The following is a 22,110-nucleotide window of genomic DNA, read 5'->3' on the forward strand; positions in this document are numbered from 1 at the left end:
TTTTTTTTTTTTTTTTTAAAAAGAGAGAGTGAGAGAGGAGAGAGAGGAGAGAGAGAGAGAATTTTTTTTTAATATTTATTTTTTAGTTCTCGGCGGACACAACATCTTTGTATGTGGTGCTGAGGATCGAACCCGGGCTGCACGCATGCCAGGCGAGCGCGCTACCGCTTGAGCCACATCCCCAGCCCCTACTTTTTTGTTTTTAATTCTCTCTGGTTCAGGGGAGTTTTCCTGGGGAACTTTCACAAGATGGATTTTATGGGCTGAGAACCTGAGTGAGGCATGGAACATCACAGACACTCACTGGCTGTAGTGAAATGAGTGTGAAGTTGGTGGTAAACATTGTGATGGAGAAGTGTTTGCTTTGGGTTTGCTTTCCAAGTAGATACTTGAGAGACACAGTTGAGCTCTGTGGTTTTCATTGAATCTGTCTCCATGCACTCTGTCTTTGCAAGGTGATTTTCTTGTTGGTAATAGCCATTGACCAGCTTAAGAATTGTACCTTTTCCTCAATTTGCATTGTCAAATTTGGCAGTGCTTCTTCTGAAGGCCCTAATAAATACTCCTATGCAGACTGAGAAGTGGTGGGAAGGTTCTTTGTACCATATTCTGGATTGGCTGCTGTTTTCTTTCCCTGGACTACCTGACATCACAGGAAACTATTCTGCTTGAACTCTCTAGCAGAGCCAATTAATTCTGACTTCCTAGGGGAGAGTGGAGCGGTGGAAAGTGTGGGAACACACTGCTAGTCGAAGCCCCCACTTCTGGTAGGCTCAGAGATTCTCAGATTGGGAGGATTTAGGGCCTACAGTGTTCTATTTAAACAATGGTGTTGTGCTCCTTGATTTGGCTGTTTCTACTAATGGAACAGTAACATAATTAATTGGTAATTAGCATGCCTCAGAGGTCTGTTTCTCTTTGAATCCGTCACTAGAGAGAATGTGATTCTAAGTAAAGCCTCAGCATATTTCTCAACAAAAGCAAAGTATGTGCAAAAAATTTGAGGCATTGCTGCAAATTGGATTAGTTAAGAGCTTGTGTGGTCTGTGGAACCAGAAGGCAATGCATCAAGGGGGAGGGGTAGTCTTCTTCCTCAGACTAATTTTGGTCAATTAACTCTGACCTTTCTTATCAAAGAAAGAGCACAGACTAACTTTATACTAGAGCTCTTCCTCTGTGTATTTTTCACTAGGAATGACTATTTTTAGAACTCTTCCTGGAGAGTTGAAGGCTCAGTTTCTTTCAAGTCCAACGCCCCTTGGCTGTGTTTTGCAGGAGAAGCTGTGCCTGAGGATGAGCAGATCAGTGCCAAGGACCAGAAGAACTTGGAGCCCTGTGATAACACGCCCATCATAGACAACATCACTCCTGTTGTTGCTGGCATCTCTACAGAAGAGAAGGAGAAGTATGAAGAGGAGATCTCCAGTCTCTACAGACAACTGGATGATAAGGTCTGTAGCCAGAGGTTTACAGTGCACGGGTGTGGAGAGTAAAGATCCCAGACAGCATCAAATCCTATGGAAATGTGTAGGGTTACAGAACAATCTTGATGTTTATCTTCCTAATAATTCCTAGTTCTGGATCCTACAGGCTCAGGGAGCTTGGTTCTTGTGAAATGGGAGTTTAATTGAAAGAGCAGGATGTTGGCTTAGACACAGGCAGGTCCTATTTAGTCTTTGCCTCCAGAGATTGGACTTGGCTGACCACTGTGTGGAAGAAGGGGTGAGTGAGTGTGTGTGGCCTTTGCTTGTGTGTACCTTTCTTTCCTCTCTTGGCCCATCCCTCAACAGTTGCCCCCCAACTAGGATCAAGGATGGCGGCTCAGCAGTGAATTTAATCGTACCTCTAAGGCCCTGGAGTGGGAAGCTAATTGCAGACTGATGGTTTACTTCATCTATGAAGCTGTTTTCAGAAGCAGTTTATTGAAGTAGTTTGTACATGCTCATTGGGGATGTTTAATTTTATGACAAACTTTTGGGACTCAAATAGTCATGTAAATGCATAAGTTGGAATAGAGGAAAAGACACCTTGAGGAACATGTATCATTCATTCCCAATAAAGGCCGAGTTAGAAATCCCAGAGGCATAGAAAATGAAATTGGCATTTCATGTGATCTTGGCTTATTGCCCTTGGGATATTCTAAATCCTTTCAGTTCTTTTCATCAAGGTTGCTGATATTTTTAGTCTGATTTAATCTTTTCTGCTGTGGTTCAGCTCAGAGTGCTTGGGGACACCTCTGGCTTGGATGAAACAGCTTTGTTATGTTAAAGTCGCCATTAATCTTGCAGGTCTCTCTCTTTGGGGTAAAGCTCAGAGCCTGCCATCACCTTTACAAGCTGAATGTGACTGGTTGCCTGCTACTTCTGCTTGTTTGTGATTCTGGGAATTTGCATTATAACCACAGCATTAAACTAGGGTCACCCCTTCGCTTTTGAATGGCCACTGCAGGTTTGGCTAGAAGTCCAGTGTGCTATATCCATTGCACCATAGAGGTGCTTCCCCTTTCCCTTCCGAGAACAGTCTTAATAAAATCTTCACTCCCTTGAGCGCGAGGTCACTCACTTTTCACAGTTTGGACATACAGTCATCTTCCTTTTCTACCCAGTTTAAGTAAAACCTGAAAGACAAAAATGGAGATAACTAGTAAAAGTTTATGCAATTTCTTGATTTCTCCTAAGAATTTCTGCTGTTTAAATAGCCAAGAAAGTTAGACTATGTGCATATTTTTTCCTGTTTTATGATTAATGGGCTCAAGGGGTAGTTTTAGGAACCCACCTAGCATCTTAGATGAGATGAGGACCTGACTCCACGTTCCAGGCTTCTGAGAATAGATGCCAGCAGCGACTGGAATCGGCGTAGTGTGCCTTGGTGGCTGTAGAGCTTTCATTGATTAGCGAGTCTGTCATGTAGCCATGGGAACTGAGCCCAGAGATGAGAAAATGCCATGTCTGAGACAGTCACTTAGTGACCAGAGAACTGGCTCGAGGATCTCTCTCTCCTTATGGCTGGCCTAGGGCATTTTCATTTTTCCTTTTTACATTTTTGTTGGTGCATAATATTTATGTATATTAGTGGGATTCACTGTGACATATTAATTCTTGCTTATGGCATAATTTAGTCAGTGTCATTGCTGGGTATTGGCCTTTTCCCTTCCCTCCTCTCCTCTGGTCTTTACCTCTGTCTGTCCTACTGGTTTCCTTTCTAGTTTTATGAGATTCCCTTTTATGCCCTCCAGCTTCCATATTTGAGAGAAAGCATACAACCCTTGACTTTCTGAGTCTGGCTAATTTTGCTTAACATGTTGTTCTTCGGTTTCATCTATTTTTCTGAAAATGACAATTTTTTTTTTAATGGCTGAAAAATCTCCATTGTGTATATGCCACATTTCCTTTTATCCATTCATCTTCTTACAGACACCTAGGCTGGTTTTATAACTTGGCTATTGTGAATGGGTATGCATGTATTGCTATAATAAGCTGACTTTAATTCTTTTGGATAAATACCAAAGGGGTAGTAAAGCTGGGACATCCATCCATAAGGTGGTTTCATTTCCAGTCTTTTGAGGAACCTCCATACTGATTTCCATAGTGGTTGTATTAATTTACAATTCCAACAACAGTGTAAGGGTCCCTTTCCCCACATGTGTTTGCCAACATGTTTTATTATTTATATTCTTGATGATTTCCATTCTAACTGGAGTGAGATGAAATCCTAGTGTAGTTTTGATATGCACTTCCCTGATGGCTAAAGATGTTGAACATGGGTTTTCATATATGTGTCGGTCATTTGTACTTTCTTGAGAAATGTCTGTTTAGTTCACTTGCCCATTTATAGATTGGGTTATTTGTACTTTGATGTTAAGTTTTTTGAGTCTTTGTATTTTGGATATTAATCCTCCTGTGGATTTCTTCCATTTTGTAGACTCTCTCTCATGCTTTTAATTGTTTCCTTTGTAGTGCAGAAGCTTTATAATTTGATGCCTTTCTGTTTACTAATACGTGGTGTTGTTTTCTGAGCTTTAGGAGTCTTATTGAGAGAGTTGTTGGTGCCAACATGTTGGAACATTGACCTGTGTTTTATTCTAACATTTGCAAAATTTCTGTTTTAATTCCTGGATCTTTAATCTATTTTTGAGTTAACTTTTGCCTAGGGTGAGTGGTGGGATCTAGTTTCATTCTTCTATATATGGATATCTGGTTTTCATAGGGCATTTTCTAATATGTCATTTGCCTACAGTGCATGCCTTGATAGCCTGGCAAAGCACACAATGTGAGGATAGCATCTGTGGTCCATTGTAGAATGGTGCTGATAGATGTGGGAGCGAATCGAGCCCCAAAGCCTCAGCCTTAGAGGGACCAAGGCTAGTGGTCTGCCCTAGTAACTCTGGGCCAGGACTCCTGATCATGGCTTATCAACTGCTGTTCTTACGTGACCTCTCAAAGGTTCTAGAAGATATTTCTAAGCTTCCGATGATGAAGGTGGTTAAATACCTTAAGAATACATGAGTTGGGGCATGGCATTTTTATGAACATTGAATAGTAGATCTCAAACTTTCTGGGTCTAGGTGAGACATTAACCTAGGGTAGTTATATGATTTATCCAAGTTCACATCACCTACAGGGTGGCGGAACTGGAACAAGGTTATGCATCTTTTGATTCCTAATCTAGTGCTCATCTCGTTTTGGCCTGAGCCTTTTAAATGAGAAACTGGTCAATCCCAGTGAATCTGTCTAGGCTACAGTGGGAGGAAGACTACCTAGTTTCCTCTTTGTTGCTCTCTGTCCCCCTGTGCTGTGTCTCTAGGGACTTAAAGACAGGTATTCCCAGTGTAGTGCTGGGTGGTAGAAAAGCACACACTGTGGCATCTGGCCTGCTACCCATCAGGCCTAGGACAAAGCCCTCCTCAGGGTGCTTTTCTCATCTGTAACATGGGGTCCCTAGCTCTTGCTTCCAAAGCTAGCAGTGGGGATTTCAAGTCTCTGGCACGCAGCAGGCGCTCGGTAAATATTAGCTCCTTCTATTTTGGTCTTCTGGATTTTGTTTGCTTGAGGGAGAAGCCACATCATCTGTGGTACTGAAGCGGTGGTGATGCCTAGGGGTATCGAGAGCAGTTACAACGGAACAAATTGGAGTTGGCATCCTCCTTGTTCCTCGTCACCTCTCCAATCCTACTGTGCTGAGGTGAAATAAGTGAGCAGAAGCGTAATTTGATTACTTATTACACTAATTACCATTGCAGGGAAAATATCTTATAATTAAGGGTGACCAGTGACCTTTTAATAACCATGATCGACCTTTTAATAACCAGTTCCCTATTTGTGGAGCTCTAAGTGTCATTTCATATATAAGAAAATTCAGTATCTGAAAAGTGCTTTGAAATCTGCTTTCTGTGGACTAGATCTGAGTGAACTTACTGTCCTGAGAGATATGCTTAACCATAGAGCAAATGCACAGCAAACCTTATTCTGAAAGTTTTGAGTCATTTAAAAAATAATCACAATTGACTACACCAATTTCTTAGAAAATTGCCTTTGTAAAGTGTAAATGTATTTTGGGAAATGTCTAGTGCAAATGATGAATGTCCTTTATAATAATCCTTGCTCTTCATCCTTCCAGGTAGGGCCTAGAGTCCCCTAGGTTTTTCTTTGTACCTTAAAAGTCTCAGTGTCCCAGCTTGTCACCTGTGAGGAAGGAAGTTTGCATCTGAGATGAGCACATCTCATCTTTGAGATGAGCACAGTCTAAGAACAAAGAGTCCACTCCCTGCTTTGCTCCTTTTGTTGTTCCTATCACTTGGAGTGTTGTTTATTTGTCCTGGGGGAGAGATGGCAGCTCCCTGATGTTAAACTCCTGGGGTCTTTTATGTTAAGTTGTTTAATATTTATGTGCGGAAGAGCACAGATACAATTGCTCCTGGTAACTGACAAGCTAAGTTTATAAGGTAGAACAGAAAATATGTCCTACAAAATAGTCTGCTAATTGGAGAAGTACATTTTGAGGCCATTTCACCCTGGTATAATTTCCCTAATTCTCCTGCCAATGATCTGGTTTGGAGAGAAAGGTCATCAGGATTTTGCAGAACCATTATGAAACATGGGTGTAGAAAGCTTGGTGGAAACAGGGTCTTTTTGAGTAGTGGAGGAAAAAACAAAAGATGAAAACCAAAGAAAAAGGAGATGCAGAGTCTATGCTGTTGATTTTGAAATGTTCTTGCTCTTTGGAAAGCATTCGTTTGTGACAGTGAGTTCACCTGATTTACACAGATGCATTGACACCACCAAACAGGTTGGGAATTTCCATGGAAACTGAGGTTCTAGGACCCAGGCACTCCAGTTCACCCTTCTTTGCCTCATCTCTGATAAGGCAGAAAGCATAGTACAGGGTGTTTTTAAAATTTTGTTTTGTTTTTTAATGGGCTTTTGGTGAAAGCACATAGAGGTGGGACCTGGTACCAAGAGAAATCTAATAATACTGAACTGGATTTGACTCTGAGGATAGACCAAAGAAGTGTTATCAAATAGGATTTTTCTCCTATTCCTAAGAAAGAGGCAAATATGGAGCCAGGTTGTCATTTTTCACAGGCTGTGCTTAAAATTTCCTTTGAAATCATGAAAATAGCCCGTGAAGACAGTTTCTTTTGCAGTCAGGCGTCATCGCTGGCTGCTTTGCCTGCACTGGGGGTGGACCTGTCTGGGGACAGCAGAGGTGTTTGCGCAGCATTGAGGGGTGGCAGTGGGTGGCCTTGCCTTTGTGGCAGCAACACCTAGTGGCAGGAAATGCAAGTGAGAAGAGCCAGATGCCTTTCTCACCAGTGACAGCCTGGGAAATCAAGCATCAATGCCTTTGGATCCCCAGCTGCCTTCAGGGTTTTTTAAAACTGATAAGAAAAACAAGTTCCAATCAAGCGGGGAGGTCTGCTAGTGCCCAAGATGAACTTGCTAGTAAATGTTTTTAAAGTTTTAAGTAAAAGCCTCTATGTGAAAAGATGTGAAAATGCTGGTCTTTCCTCCCTGTTGCATGGTGGCTTTCCTGGTCACTGATGTGTTTGACCAGATTTGGGACATTGATATATTATGGTGCCGATGGTTGGAGATTCACTCCCTTATTGTTTGAATTAGGAATTCACTGTCAACATCTTTGTGCCAGGAAGGATTTCTCCAAAGTTCCTTTTAGTTCCCAAGCCCTAGTTTCTCTGACTTCTGGGAGAGCAGGGATTGGGTTGAATGCATAGGATCTCGTACTTCTCAGACTATTCAGATATTTCACCTGGCTGGGAAAGGTGGGAGAAGTATTCTAATTCCCCAAGGTCCCAGCACCATTTTCCGCATCTTATTAGCAAGCCCCTGGTTGACATCCAGGTGTCCGACTGTCATGGGGAAACCAGGATATAAAAAAAAATGACATAACTAACCAAAAACAACAACAAAAAAATTAACCATAATGTTTTGTTTCAGGATGATGAAATTAACCAGCAGAGCCAGCTGGCTGAAAAGCTAAAGCAACAGATGTTGGATCAGGATGAGGTAAAGACTGCAATAAATTCTTTTATATAGAGTTCTTTTATTATTCTTTGTTGTTGATGTTTGTTCCAGAAATTTAATTGGTAAAGAATTTTTATTTTTAAATCACTGAATCATGTGGAAATTTCTTGGTAGATTTCCTTTTGATGCCTGTTAAAAGCTGATTTGGGCTAAATTTAGAAAATAAACGTCTGACTTTGTAGAGCTCTGGGGTTTTGAGAATAAGTAGCTGCTTGTTACCATCGGTCCTGGAAAAGCAGAGATCTCTCTCTTGGTAGTTAGGCAAGGGTGATTCTACTTTGCTTGGACCCAGCACTCAGGGGTCCTGCTATTTTAGGCTATTTTGAATCTGCATATCAGCTGGCTTGGGTCTTAGGTGTAGACCCTGTTTTCCTGCTGTCCTGTAGGGAATCAAAAGCAAAAACAAAATCAAAAGTAGAAGGTAGAGGAAGGGAAAGCAAAGAGAAAAGGAGCCCCAGTGCTGTGTTAGCATATATTTCATACACGTAAAAAGAGGCAAATTGTTTTCAGTCTCTTCCTGATAGCATTCAATTCTGCAGTAAATGCCTTTTTGCATTGTGTTTGCCAAGTATTTTACAAACAGGAACCTAAGCAAAGGACAGCCAGCCATTCTATCAGACACAGACCATTAGTAATTCCCATGCTGAGGATTGCCTGAGTACTTTTTGTCTTTGGTGCCTTAAGGTGCTTTCTGCTTCATTGATAGAAGGCTGCAGATGGGACCCACCATGCAGTGACAGCAGGTGGCAGGGGTTGACGTCCCAGGTCCCAGCCCTCCACAGACATCATCATCTCTGTAACCACTTCCTTCCTCTTCCTCTTTGTTTTTTTCATCTCTCCAGTGCAATGATTTATGCCTTCTGCCCAAACATTTCCCTCAGGGAGACAGTCTATGCCTTTGTAATCAAATGAACCGCAGGTAATTGATTTCTATCTTTCTAGCTGAGGTCTTTCACTGGCCCAGTGTTTCCTGTGTTCTACCTCCTAGGCTATTCCTTGTCATTCCCAACATCAGGACAGCTGCCTGGGACATTATCTATTCATTATGGGAAAATCAGAAAAATAACAACAGGAGCAAAGATGCTGACAAACCCAGACATTCTCTTTTAATCAGTGTGGATGTTCAGGGTACATCCTTCTGTGCATTCTTGATGCACATTAAGAAAAACTTACTGACTGCCTCTTTAATACAGTTTGGGTCAACTTTGAAATCCACCTGTTTTCCATAAAAAATATGATGATGTTGTAAAAGCCATATATGTATTATTATAACCCTTAGAAATGATTCCCCCATTTTTGGTTTAATGTGGAATATCCGGACAACTACAATGTGCAGTGATTTTTGATGTGTCATTCATTCTTTGATTTAAGTATACACAGCTTTAAATGAACAAAGAAAAAGGGAACAGATTTTCAAAATAACATTTAGAAAATATTTAGCATCTGCAACATACAGTGGAGTTTTCTGTCATCCTGAGCTTTTCCAACGTGTTCTCTTGTATTTTGCTTTAATATTACTTTATTTTGGATAAAACAAAGATCAGAACTATTTGAGTAGTAACTTCACAAGTTCCATTCGGTCTCATTTCCCAGCTTTTAGCTTCCACGAGAAGAGACTATGAGAAGATACAGGAGGAGCTGACCCGACTCCAGATCGAAAACGAGGCAGCCAAAGATGAGGTGAAAGAAGTTCTCCAGGCCCTGGAGGAGCTGGCTGTCAATTATGACCAGAAGTCACAGGAAGTGGAGGACAAGACCAGGGCCAATGAGCAGCTGACAGATGAACTGGCTCAGAAAACGGTTGGAGCATTTCTCTCTAGGGGGTGGGACTTCCTTAGCTGCCATTCTTGTACTTACATTGACATTTGTTGACAGTGCCGAGGAAGGCAGTTGGCCAAATGCTTATTCAGTGTTAGATGCATTCTCCGAGGTCCCTCCAACCATTGATATACTTTATAGAAGTGACTTTTCGACTCATCCTGGAACTGCTTTTTTCAACTATTTTATATCCCAGGAATTTGTAGCATTAGCAGGGACACCTTTTGAAAATAGTCAAGAGAGTATAGACTTAGGAGCCAGACAAGTCCTGGTTAAAATTTGACTTCATAACTCATAGGCCTTGGTCAAGGCATTTAAGCTTCTTGAGTATTCATTCCTTTATCTACAAAAATGGCAACAGCATGCTCCTTGTAGGTTGTCGGCATTAGTGAGTTTATGTAAAGCACTTTTCAGAGATCTGTGCATATCCTTCAAGATCAATAAGTAAACCTCACAGCATTGTTATTAACAGGCAAGAATTGGGAGACCTGCAATGCATTCTTCCTGTTTATACCTTCCTGAATGAAATCCTTTCTTTCCCCTCAGCTATTTCTCTCAGCTGTTACCTTCAGAAGCCTGGAACTAAGCTGTCTCTGTTTGTTTGCTGTCCAATTTTAGCCAGTGTTTCAGTCGGCAAGTTTCCTTATTCTCAGATTTTCCCAGTGAAAGGATGCTGTGGGTTTTGCATGAGCTATGTGCAGGCAAACAGGGCCAGTAAACAGCTGATGAAGTGGCTGGTGGTGGGCTGTGTCCTTTTTTACTGAGAAAATGGGTGGTGAAGCTGAGTGGCTATCACCTGCTGCTGTCCTTGGCACCTCTACTAATGACCTGGTATCATGCGATTGTGGTCAGCCTGCTTTGTGGAGAACATCCAGTCCTCCTGGGCCAGGAGGACCAGCAGATGGCACAGGAAAGCGCTGATCCTAGGACTGCAAAGCTGACAGGAAATGCTACTCGCCCCATACATTCAGCTACACAGAGACACCAATCTAGTGGCTTCCCAACGTGGGGACCCTGCTTCTGTGGATCTTAAAAACAAGATGAAATAAGCAGTTGGCAGCAATGCCAAACCAAACCAAGCAAACCCATCCAGAAGTCACTTAGGAACCGAGACTTTAGGTTTTCTCTGCCTAGTGTTTTCTCCAGGATTCTTTTAACTAGTCGTTGGCATTATTTCCTTCTCAAAACAATGAAACAGTTTCCATAATAAAATTCTAACTTTCTGTCAAACCAAGGTACTATTAGACTGGATTAGAACACTATTTTTAGTCAGATCATTAAAAAATTCTCTGGTGAAATAGCTGCCTATGGGAGAATTGCATAAATGTCTTTGAATTAGCCTCCACAGCTTTAGGGATAGGGGAATTATTTCTCTGTAGGCTGAGTTAATACCAAGAGACCAAAATATGACTATTCTATTGATGTTGGCAGTTAGTTAAGGATATGTACATGGAGGATGGGAAAGAGAAGAGTTTGTTAAAGTTTGGAAAGAAAATAGAACATTTGTTATTTATTAAGAATCTATCTCTTGTTGAATTTAACTAATTTTGAAAAAATAAATAAATAGTGTTTAATTCATCTTCACTGTGAAGATTAGGAGATTTTTCTAAGTTGTTTTCTAAACTCGTTAGTGTTCCTCTGGGCCATCTCATCCAGACCTATCTATTATTATAAAGTAGGTGGGAATGTGGAAGTGGTCCAAGGAGAAGGTTTTTTTTAGGGAATGGAGGTGGGGACACTGGTAGGTTGTTTGGACCCTGAATAAAAACATCTGGTGGTAGGAAGAGTGATTCAATGTTATAAACCCAAGGGTTCCAGTTTTAGCTTTATTTATTTTTCAGTAACTGATTTCGCTGACCTGGGAATTGTTGTCTGACATATAGACACATGATCAGGCCACGTGATATAACTTATTGATATAAAATTCTTTTATCAAAGAATACAGTGTTGTGTTACAGTTTGCCTCAAAAAGACTCTATGTTGAAATCACAGAAATGATAAAAGAGCACCATCTTACATGAAGCTATTATTATTTACAAGATTGCGTGCGTGAAATTGATGGGCAACTCTTTTAACTTGTGGTCGGATTTTGTTTTTTCAGACTACATTGACAACCACGCAGAGAGAGCTGAGCCAGCTACAAGAGCTTAGCAACCACCAGAAAAAGAGGGCTACTGAGATCCTGAATCTGCTGCTGAAGGATCTGGGGGAGATAGGTGGAATTATTGGCACCAATGACGTGAAGACTGTAAGTCAGCCCTCTTTTTATTCTCTACCCCTTTTTCATAGTGTGGTTGTGAGTTAACAGCCTCTGCATATAATTCTTTTAAGCATCCAATGCTTAGCATCCACAAGGTGCTGAGAAATATTTGAATGAGTGAGTGTTGCCGTGAGGAGGATAAAAATAACTTTTCAAATCTAAGGAAGGTCTTCAGATGGTAGTTGGCCTTATGCAAATTGGTTTATTCCTTAGACTTATTTGCCAATATCACAGAAGTTTGGAATCAAATAGCTTAAGCCACAGTTTTAATCTCAGAATAGTATTTCTCCTTTTCCATAAGAATCCACTGCAGTGAAAATTCTCCATCCAATCAGTATGAATTAGGAAATGTTTCAGGGAAAGTAATAGGATTCTAACCATGGTTTAAGAGAAATAAAACTGCATTTATTTATCCACACTATGAGAAGTCAGGAATCTTATTATTCAGTGTGATCTGGCCCCACTTCAGAACTACAGAATCAGAATTTAATGAGATTCTTTTGCTGATTAAGATTTGAGAAGCATATTTTGGTTCAGTGAAGTGGCTTGATAATGTCAAGAACTCAGTCTTTCTGTTTCCTTTCTGCTTTCAGCTTGTTTGTTCCCTTTTCATACCCTTAGGGTTTTGCATCATAGTAGCAAGATAGCTGCTATGGCACCCATCATTACATCCTCACTCAACCACATCCCCAACAGGGTGAACTGAAAAGCCTGACAACTTTCACCCAGGAGGGAAATAATCCCAGAAGCCCCCTGCACACTTTCCCTTATACCTCATTGGTCAGAATTGGATCACATGACTACCCCAAATCACAAGGCCAGGAAAGCTGGGAGATCAAGGAGAATAGGATTATACAATTGGTCTAAACCAAGCATCGCCCATCCTTTGGAGTTGGGTACATTGGTGTTCCTGATGTCAATGGAGTAAAAGAGAGAGCCCATTATGATCATTAACTGGAAAAAACAGGGTAGAGACACTTAAAACATCAGCTTTATTGAGGTATAAATTACATAAAGTAAGCTTCACATATTTAAAGTGTACAGTTTGAGAAGTTTTGACGGGTACAGACTTGAAGCCATCACCAGTCCTTAAGGGAATGAATGTATCTACTGGTCTCCAAAGCATGTGAGGCTGATGGTGGTCTGTTCTGTTTCTTTGATCTGATCTTTATGCCAATACCACAACATGTTGATAATCATAGATTTAAAATAATATAGCACCTATGCAGAGTGCTCATTGATAAATGTGTGTTGGTTTTATTGAGCCGGGGAATGATGTTATACCCCTGAGATTCCCCCTCACAAATCACTAAAATGGAATTTTTTGAGTTTAGCCATTTTATCTTTAAAAGGCTGAATTTCATGTCAAAATGCCTAGGGGGAACACTCTGGCTGTGAGACGGGATTGTTAAATACTAGAAAAGGCTCCCAAGATTAGTTTTCCATTTATAGACTATTTTGGGGAAACAGAAAGTTGCCCTTGGATGGTGGAACAGGTCTAGGCTTAGGGTATACAACCTCTGGTCAACGTCATTGTTTCGTAAACCTCTGTTGTAACTGACTGTTTCATGGATCCTTGTGAATGAACTAATTTTAGCACAGAATTTCCAGGTACTATAGGGTTAATCCTATTAAGTTCCAGTTTGGTGGTTTTATATTTGAGGATTTAATTTTTAGAACCATATGTTGGTGTTGAGCAATAAAATTCTGACATTGGGTTGATTAAATGGGCCTCACAATATGAAGGCAGAGTTGATTTATGAGAAGTTGGCGCCTGCTGCTGATAACGATAAAGGAAGGTATTTTTATGCTAAGTTCTAAAATAGAGCTGATGAAAATGCTAATGAAATCAAAGAGTGTCTGGGTGCTTTGGCATTAAAAAGAAAGTCCTTACCTTTGGGAATCTGAAGTATGATTGAGATTATTTTTAAATACTCACTTGGATGCTTTGGAGATTATTTTTGGATTCCAGACATTGGATGCCCCAGTTAATTTCATTGATAACTCTTGCTTACAGACCATTATGTTCTTAATCCTCCTGGTTTTGGTTTTTCCTTATAATTATAGTTTAATCATTGGGGCAATGAGAGCTGACAGAGGCTGCATAACTTTGGGCAGGTCGCTGTGCTTCTCTGGCCTCTTGTTCCTAATTTGTAAAATGGTCAGATGAGCCCAGATACCTCATAGATTGTGAGCTCAGACGTTACATGACTTCTGCACATACTGGTTAGGTTTATCATTATAGGTTCAGGTATTTTTCTTATTGGTTGTGACTTTCAACTGATATGGTAGTTATTTTGACGTAGGAAAATAGGCTGATCAAGAATTTCTGTGTCAGTGATCTTTTATTTTCTTTCTAAGACCCTTCTCAGTTCTCACGATTCATTGCATCATGGTAGCAAGATAGCTGCTGTGGCACCCATCATAGACTCAAAGACTCAGGAGGTCTTTCCTGGTAGGGCTGTATGGTAGGAGAACAGATGGTGTGGGAATCTCCCTCGGACCTCATTGCAGAATGCGACAGACCTGAACATCCAGGGAACCCAAAACAAAACAAAACAAACAAAAATAAAAACACTACCATATTTCCCTATGTCAGGGTGTCTTGAAACATTTTCAGAGTCCAGGCAATATATTTTGTCAGTGTAACAGGATGAGCCTAGTAAATGAAAAGATGAGCCAGTGTTAATCATCCAGGTGTGTTAGCACCCACTATCTATGTTGCCGGGCATTTCTTTTAAACCAAAGATGTCTAGGAGTCTAGGCAGAAACTGAATAGAAAGATAAAATGATATGTAAAATTATTATGTTTCAATTAAAAATTTTAAAAGGAAGTGTTATACTTTGGATGGGATGTGTTCTTCAAAAAGTCCTGTTAATGTGGGAACGTTCAGAGTTTGTACAATGATTGGATGGTGAGAACTGTAACCTAATCAGTCCATCCTAGTCTGAATGGACCGACTGGGTGGAAACTCTAGGCAGGTGGGGTATGGCTAGAGGTGGGTTCTAGGGGTGTACCCTGGAAGCAGGCCCATTCCCTGTGGCCTCTTCCCCACCTTCTTTCTGCTTCCTGACCCTTTTATGAACTAAGCAGCTTTCTTCTGCTGAGTCATTTTGCCCTGACCTGCTGCCTTCCTTGGGCCCAGAACAATGGACTGAGATCTCTGAAATAAACTTTTCTACCTCGAAGTTTTTCTTGTTGTGTATTTTGGTCACAGTGACACAAAAGCTGACTAAAACAGGAAGAAAGTGGAGGTACAGCAAATGAACTATACTGGGTTGACCGCCTAATTTCTTTTTCCCACACTGATTTCTTTTAGTCTGGTTCTGAGAATGTGAATGATCACTTCACTTCACTTTCACTTGGTCTAGAAATGGCAAATACTTTCTCCCCTTGCATGGTCATTCCATGCTTGAGAGACTCAGGGTGGTTGTGGGGTGGACTCATTTCTAGGCAGGTAGAAGGGGCAAGTTCTACTTCCCATTTAACTTCACTATGGTGCAGTCTTTCTAGCTGGATTGGTCATTAGTACAGGAACGTATGGTCTAGTATATACTGCTGGGGGCATTGTCAGTCCTTGAGAGAGTTAAAAACAATAACATTTTAGTAGAAAACCCTGGTTTACTCTTTTTGAAATAATAGTGTGTTGGAATTACTGCAAACTCTTAAACACAAGCTTCTAAATATATGCCCTCGATAGTGGTAAGAAGCCTCATAGTTAAAAACCATTTGTTTGGGGTATTCTTTTGTCACGTCAGGCACGGACTCAAAAATCTCCTTTTAGATCTCCTCGGACAAGAGTAATCTTCAAAGTCTTGTTTGGGGAAAGAAATGTTCAGCTGTCAGTTGGCAGCAAGCCTATCATGTGTATATATTTACTCTTCCCCAGCTTACCTGATATGTTAGTTTACTTTTTTCTCTCTGTAACCAAAAGACTGGACAACAACAACTTATACAAGGAAAAGTTTACTTTGGGCTTTATTTCGGTTTCCTAGGTTCATGGCAGAAGTTGCAGTGAAGGAAAGAGGCTGAGCTCATGGCTGCCAGGAAACAGAGAGATTGAGGTGCCAAGGACAAAATATAAACCCCAAAGGCATGTCCCCAGGAACCTACTTCTTCCAGTGCGCTAGTCCTTTCAAATGATTAATCCACCAAGTGGACTATTCACAGCTATCATCATCTAATAAAATGTCATTTCCGATTATTCCTGCCTTATCTCACACATGAGCTTTAAGGGGGCACTTCATGCTACACGGTAACACCTGGGCACAGAAGACCAAGGGTCCTATTTTGACAGACCCAAGGGATAAGAGGGGTTTGTTCTCTTCCCAGGATTCCCAGGCTGCTGGCTCAGCAGCATCTCCTGTCAGAAGCTAGTGTAGGGTCTGGGTCCCATCTGGAAGACACGCTGTTCTGTGCCCATCTACAGAGCCGGGCGATGCATAGGTACACCTGGCTGGGCTTTGGAAGATGTTCTGCATTCTTGTTCCATGCTGGGACATAGGCAGAAAAATAAAATTGAACTTAAATACTGTAGGCTTTTCTCACCTAACATCTCCAGGCTCTTGGATTATAAAGGAATGTAATGACGGGTGGTGTTGGTATGCAAATCTTTGGCAGTTAGAAGTATAACTAGCTGAGCAAGAACTTCCATGAAGATAGAGTTACAACTGGTACTTGTAGATTTTAATCCTGTTAACGTAGATTCTGCCTTGTGTTGATTGATGTTGGCGGTGTCATTATTAAGTACTGTATTGTTATTGATTTTTTGTTTTTTGGTACTGAGGATTGAATCCAGAGGCACTTTACCACTGAGCTATGTCCCCAGTCTTTTCTGAGACAAGGTCTTTCTGATTTGCCCAAGTTGGCCTCAAACTTGCCATCTTCCCTCCTTAGCCTCTTGAGTAGCTGGTATTAGTGGCTTTTGCCAGTGCACCTGGTCTGTTGTTGAATTCTTATGGGAAGGCTGACACCAAGGTACAGGCACTCAGAACTGATTATTATATTTCCTATTAGCTACTAATTTTCAGAGCTGATAACCAATTTCATTTTCCCATCTCGCAAATGTTTACTTAAAAAGTAGATATGTACTGAATTAATGACAAGTGGGTGGTGAGAGTGTGCTGTGGAATATAAAAAAAAGCAAGCAAACAAACAACAACAACAATAAACAAAAAACAAACAACAACAACAAAACATACCTGAGTCAGTCCTGAACCCAGTTGCAGCCCATGTTTACCTGCTGGATTCTGGATGGCATTGTCTTTTCCTGAGGTGCGAGGCTGCCCTCTGGTGGTTAAACAAAGTACACACAGTTTTTGTTCATTTGGCCAATTGCCCTTCCAGACCTGTTTGCGTCTTAGCAGATGCAAATATCTTGCATGTCTATCTCAAATATCTTGCTACAACTTTTGTTTCCAATAGAAATTTGAAACTTAGAAAATATTCATCTCGGGAGAATGCTGACTGTCAGAATCTTCTGTTCTAATGGTAAATTTCAACTGTTGTTCTCAGATTACTATCTGCTTGGCATGAAAAGAAGTTGATTGGTAGCCATGAAAAGTCATGCACGAAAACTTCAAGAGGAGACTTTAAAATGAATTCACATTGTCAAGGAGTTTCTAGGAAGTCCTTTTCTGTCGTTGCTTATAGAAACATTGAAGGCATTAGACTACTTCTCTAACTGAATAGGCAAACTATGGAGAACATGATCAAAATTTTGATTTGTGTTTTTATTGACATTAAAGGTCATCTGTAGGAACATTGAGTCCCACTGTTATTATAGAGAGACAAGGTGTAGGGCATTAAACAGAACACAGCACAGTTCTGAAGTTATCTCCTTTCTGAAACCTTCGGTGCCTTTTCTCCTGATGTCATCTCTTTTATCTTAAAGATCAGTCGTAATGAAAAACCTGGTTAATTGAGGATTATATTTAGCAGAGGTTTTCAATTGGATGTTTCACCTGAGGTCTCAGAGAACTTGGGGTTGAACACGTAGTACTTTCCAGAGAACGTTTTCAGCTTGCTCCATGATCAAAGATGCTTAGCCAGAAATCTATGGACATCTTGAGCATCCGTGGTCAGGATTCAGGGGATTCCGTGAGCCTCTGGAAACGGCAGTGATATTTGAGTGTGTTCCCTGCTGTGCTCAGCTGGCAGATGTGAATGGAGTCATTGAAGAGGAGTTCACCATGGCCCGCCTATACATCAGCAAGATGAAGTCAGAGGTCAAGTCCCTGGTGAACCGCAGCAAGCAGCTTGAGAGTGCCCAGATGGATTCCAATAGGAAGATGAGCGCCAGTGAGCGGGAGCTGGCAGCCTGCCAGCTACTTATCTCCCAGGTAGGCCACCCTTTCCTCCTTATTTCACACCTGGTCCTCTTGAGATCTGCTCCCCTCCGTGCCCTTACTGGTGCTGATGGGACATAATGGTGACTGTTTATGCACTTTGCTTTACATAACCATGACCTCCCCAGTCCCTCCTCACCCCTCCCCCACCCTCCCCTGCCCCTTTCCCCACTCCTCCTCCTTGCCAGAAATGATTAGCAAACTTTATTTCTTTTTAAAAATGCAGAATAAAACCAGCAGCTTACAATTAGTTAAGAGATTCAGTGACCCTTGACATATATTTTTACTTACAAAACGGTGACATGGCCACCATTCCAGTTGTTCGGGTTTTAGGAACAAGAGGTTGCAACATCTGAAAAGAAGAAAAGGATAACAAATTGCAGTAGCAGGGACTATAGGAGCTGGCCCTGAAAGCAGTTTGGGTTTATTCTTAAAACTAGATTTCATTGTGTGAATCACATGAATCCCCTTGAGACTGTCCTCTTTTTAAAGGATGTATGTCTATGTCTCCATCTATCTATAGATGGCTAGATAAGTAGGCATATATAATGTTTGGACAAGATTGGGTGGAATCTCTAAAACTCCTATCAATCAATGCAAAATTCCTGAATCCTTTAGTCTCTATAACATATATGATTTAAGATGGGAAAGCAGAAACTACTGCTGCTGTTATTATTAATATTAATATAGTATCATGTAGCACTTCATCGAGTGTTTACTGTGTGCTGTACCCTGTGCTAAGCACTTCACATGGTCTTCCTCACTTGATCTTCAAAAATTCCCTGGTAGGCAGGATTTATTATTGTTTCTTTTTCAGATAAGAAAACTGAGATTGAGATTAAATGTATTTTCAAACACAAATAGCCAGTAAATGGTGGTGGAGCTGGGGACTCTAACCAAAGTGTTTTTGAACCCAAAGCCCACATCTCAGGACTTTTCATTTGCTCAATGAGCAAGGCTACTTTTTGTCTTATTGGAAAGGCATTTTAGTTCTAGTAAGATAGTTTTAGAAAATAGTAACCTAGTTTCTTGGGCTGCCACTAATATCTGGGCTTGCCTTTGGGGGTTGAGGTTCCTCTGAGTGGTCCAGTTGTGTGTGACTCATGGCCTAATGCTAGGCATGAAAACGGCCGGTCATACCAACAAAGATTGGTGCCTCCAATAGTATTAAGAGACAGTCAGAAGCATGCTTCATTCTGGTGTGCTTTTAAGCATAATAATATGTAATCATGGAAACATCTCCAATTCCTTGTCTGAATGGCTCCACCAGGTTCCATTTTATAACTGACATAATAGACATAACTGTATTAGAAAAGATTTCTCAGTGCTAGTAGATGACAGTGAGGTTGATATGCTCATACATTGTTCATAAAAGTATAATTTGGTTTGTGCATTTGGAAAGTGCTCAGGAAATACAAAAACCATAAAAATGTAAGAATATTTTGGTCCAATAATTTTACTTCTACTAATTTTCATTGATAATGAAAATGAAGATTTTTCATTTCATATGATATTAGCACTTTCTGATTAAAAATATTAAAAGCTATGCACAAGCTGTTTAATATAGCATTATTTTACATTAGAATCAAATAAATTACCCAACTATCTGTTGGTAGACTAATAACAAAGTTACATGGAAGAATATTATGCAGCTCCTATTACGAAAATCCATAAAACCTAGCCATTTGGAAAGTATAATTATATAAAGTTAAGTGAAAATGAAAATGCTGAGTTATAGATCTTTGTTATGCTTTGCAACTTTGTAAAGTATATATGCCCCTACAGCTAACACTAGGACTATGAAAGGGAAATAGTTGATACATTAGAGTGGTTTCTGAGCAAAATTTATGCCACCTTTCCTGGATGCTATATATTTTTCTAAGTTATAATTTTTATAGTTATTTATCATCTCTCCTAAAAAGATATTTTTTCATAATTCGTAAAAATGGAGAAGAAAAAATGGTAAACATTTGAGAATGGTGGCCCTCAAATTCGGTTTCTGGATCACTTCTCATAGCGACAGCATGTGCTTCAAGGTGTCCTGCCCCTAACAGACGGGGCCAAGGCAAGGCCACAAGCAGAGGTCCCATAGCCTGCAGCCCAGCATTTTTTCTTTCCAGCTGGATGTACCAGCTCCACGTCCAAGTCCCTTCCGTGCCCTCTGTGAACTGATCTAACCATTGGAACTGTGTCAGCTGTACTCTGTGTAAATGGATGAGGATAAGTGTCCAGATCTCAGACTGACACTGATTTTAGTATAAGAGATCCGAGGCTAGAAGATTAGGATGTTTTGGGGTTATGTTTAGAAAGTTCTTTCTAGTAGCAAAATGCACAGTTTTCTCTTAGATGAAATGTTTTTACTCTGCTACCATTTACACAACCCTGAAAGTTCAGTCATTATTCGGTTCAAAAGGAAATGAAACTTGACACTTTTCGGATGCGCTCTAAAGACTCTGACAGAGTATTGGCAACTGAAATGCTACCATTCTTGTTTACGTGCATCTTCTTCATCAAAATCTCTCCTTTAAAAATAACTGCTCCAGCTGAGGTGTGTTTTCTGGAGAAATTATGTCATGAAGCTTGCCTGCAGGGTCCTCCTGCCTAAAGGTGAACTCCTCAGATCCAGGTGCCTAGAAGTTACTATCCCTATTCAGTCAGTGAGCTCCCATTAACTCATTCATTTTTTCCCTTATTTATTTCCCTGATTTATTAAGCATATACTTTGTGCTTTCATGAAGCTAGCAAGTTAAAAAAAATAGATAAGATAAATCATATAGTAGTAAGTCCTGGAAGAAGATGCTGGGGTCTAAGTAGTAAGGGAGTGAGCCAGGACAGTTTGTGCTGGGTGGGGGTTGGGGGTGGTATTGGGGAGAGAGAAGCTTCATAGAGAAACCATAAAATGCAAAGTCCCTGGTGCAGGAGTCAGTGTGTTTGAAGGATTTAAAAGATCTAATGTTTGAAGATGGAATCCAGAGGGCATGTTCAAAGAATAAGGCTTTCAGAGCTGTGTCCCTTTCCTAATTCCTTCCTCTCCAGCACACTTTTGTTGCGGTGCTGGAGATTAAACCCAGGGCCTGGTGGGTGACAGGCAAGTGCTCTGCCATTAAGCTCACCCCCCAGCCCTCCTACCCTCTTTTCCACGGGGAGGAACACCAGGGTGGACTTTGGCCTCCATGTTAGGTGGATGACAAGGAGGGAGAGGGCCATGTCTGTGGGGCGTGAAGCAGAGAAGCACCTGGAAGAAATGGTTCTGTCTTGGTCCTCGATTCCAAATCCCGGCAATGGGCAGAACATGTGTCATTTGGTGTTGGAACTCAGAAAAGAGACACCAGAATCTCCTCTGTAGCTTCTCATCAGACAGTCGCAGGCAAGCCCGGAGCAGCGCTTGCTAGGCGTTCACTCTTCCTTTTGATCTATTTTCTTGTTTACAGCACGAAGCCAAGATCAAATCTCTGACAGACTACATGCAGAACATGGAACAGAAGAGGAGGCAGCTGGAGGAGTCCCAGGACTCGCTCAGCGAAGAGCTGGCCAAGCTCCGAGCCCAAGGTAAATATTTGACGACTTTGCAGGTGTCAAATGCTTGGCTTCCATCAGACAGTCTCTCGTTGGCTGGAGTCATGGTGTTTAGTTTTGCTCAATTAGAGTGTTTCTAGTTCTACTGAAAACAATAGCATCACAGAAAGAAAAAGAAAAAATGGGGAAACCTGTGGAAGTGTGCCCCCACTCCAAATCTGCCTGTCTTGTATTCTTCCTCATTCTGCCCAGTTGCCCAATCCAGAATATTCTCTGCCTCCGCTGCTCTCAGCCCCCGACAGTCACCAAGGCCTGTCCCTTCAACTTGCCAGGTGTCCCTCTGGCTCTGCTGATTTCTGTCTTCACTGCCACTGTCCAGGATAACTAAGGATTGTGGCTACCTCTGTCTACTAAGGGGCCCTATTCGTCAGTCTGAGCTAGCCATCCCCGGGATGATTTAAAATAAAATTTTGTCTTGTGTCTGAATCTGTGCATCTCACCCTTCCACAGTATTTGTTGCTCTTAATGTAAAAAGAAGAACTTGCACCATGGCTAACCTGGTGCTCTCTCGCCCTTGAATGAGCTCTTCCCTTGGACAGGTGTAGGAAGCACTTTGTAAACATGAAT

At 41.1% G+C, this 22,110-nt stretch overlaps 1 protein-coding gene across 1 annotated transcript in view; it reads left to right on the top strand.

The window, feature by feature from the left end:
- Kif5c (kinesin family member 5C) overlaps positions 1 to 22,110 on the top strand; it is a 151,415-nt gene that overhangs the window by 97,126 nt on the left and 32,179 nt on the right. Inside the window, exons 12-17 of the mRNA XM_005315817.5 lie at positions 1,276 to 1,451; positions 7,455 to 7,523; positions 9,135 to 9,341; positions 11,461 to 11,607; positions 17,773 to 17,961; positions 21,399 to 21,516. Of these exons, the coding sequence (XP_005315874.1) occupies positions 1,276 to 1,451; positions 7,455 to 7,523; positions 9,135 to 9,341; positions 11,461 to 11,607; positions 17,773 to 17,961; positions 21,399 to 21,516 (906 nt within the window). The remainder of the gene's footprint in view (positions 1 to 1,275; positions 1,452 to 7,454; positions 7,524 to 9,134; positions 9,342 to 11,460; positions 11,608 to 17,772; positions 17,962 to 21,398; positions 21,517 to 22,110) is intronic.

The sequence above is a fragment of the Ictidomys tridecemlineatus genome, chromosome 7 (assembly GCF_052094955.1).
Source record: "Ictidomys tridecemlineatus isolate mIctTri1 chromosome 7, mIctTri1.hap1, whole genome shotgun sequence".
Taxonomy (NCBI): domain Eukaryota; kingdom Metazoa; phylum Chordata; class Mammalia; order Rodentia; family Sciuridae; genus Ictidomys; species Ictidomys tridecemlineatus.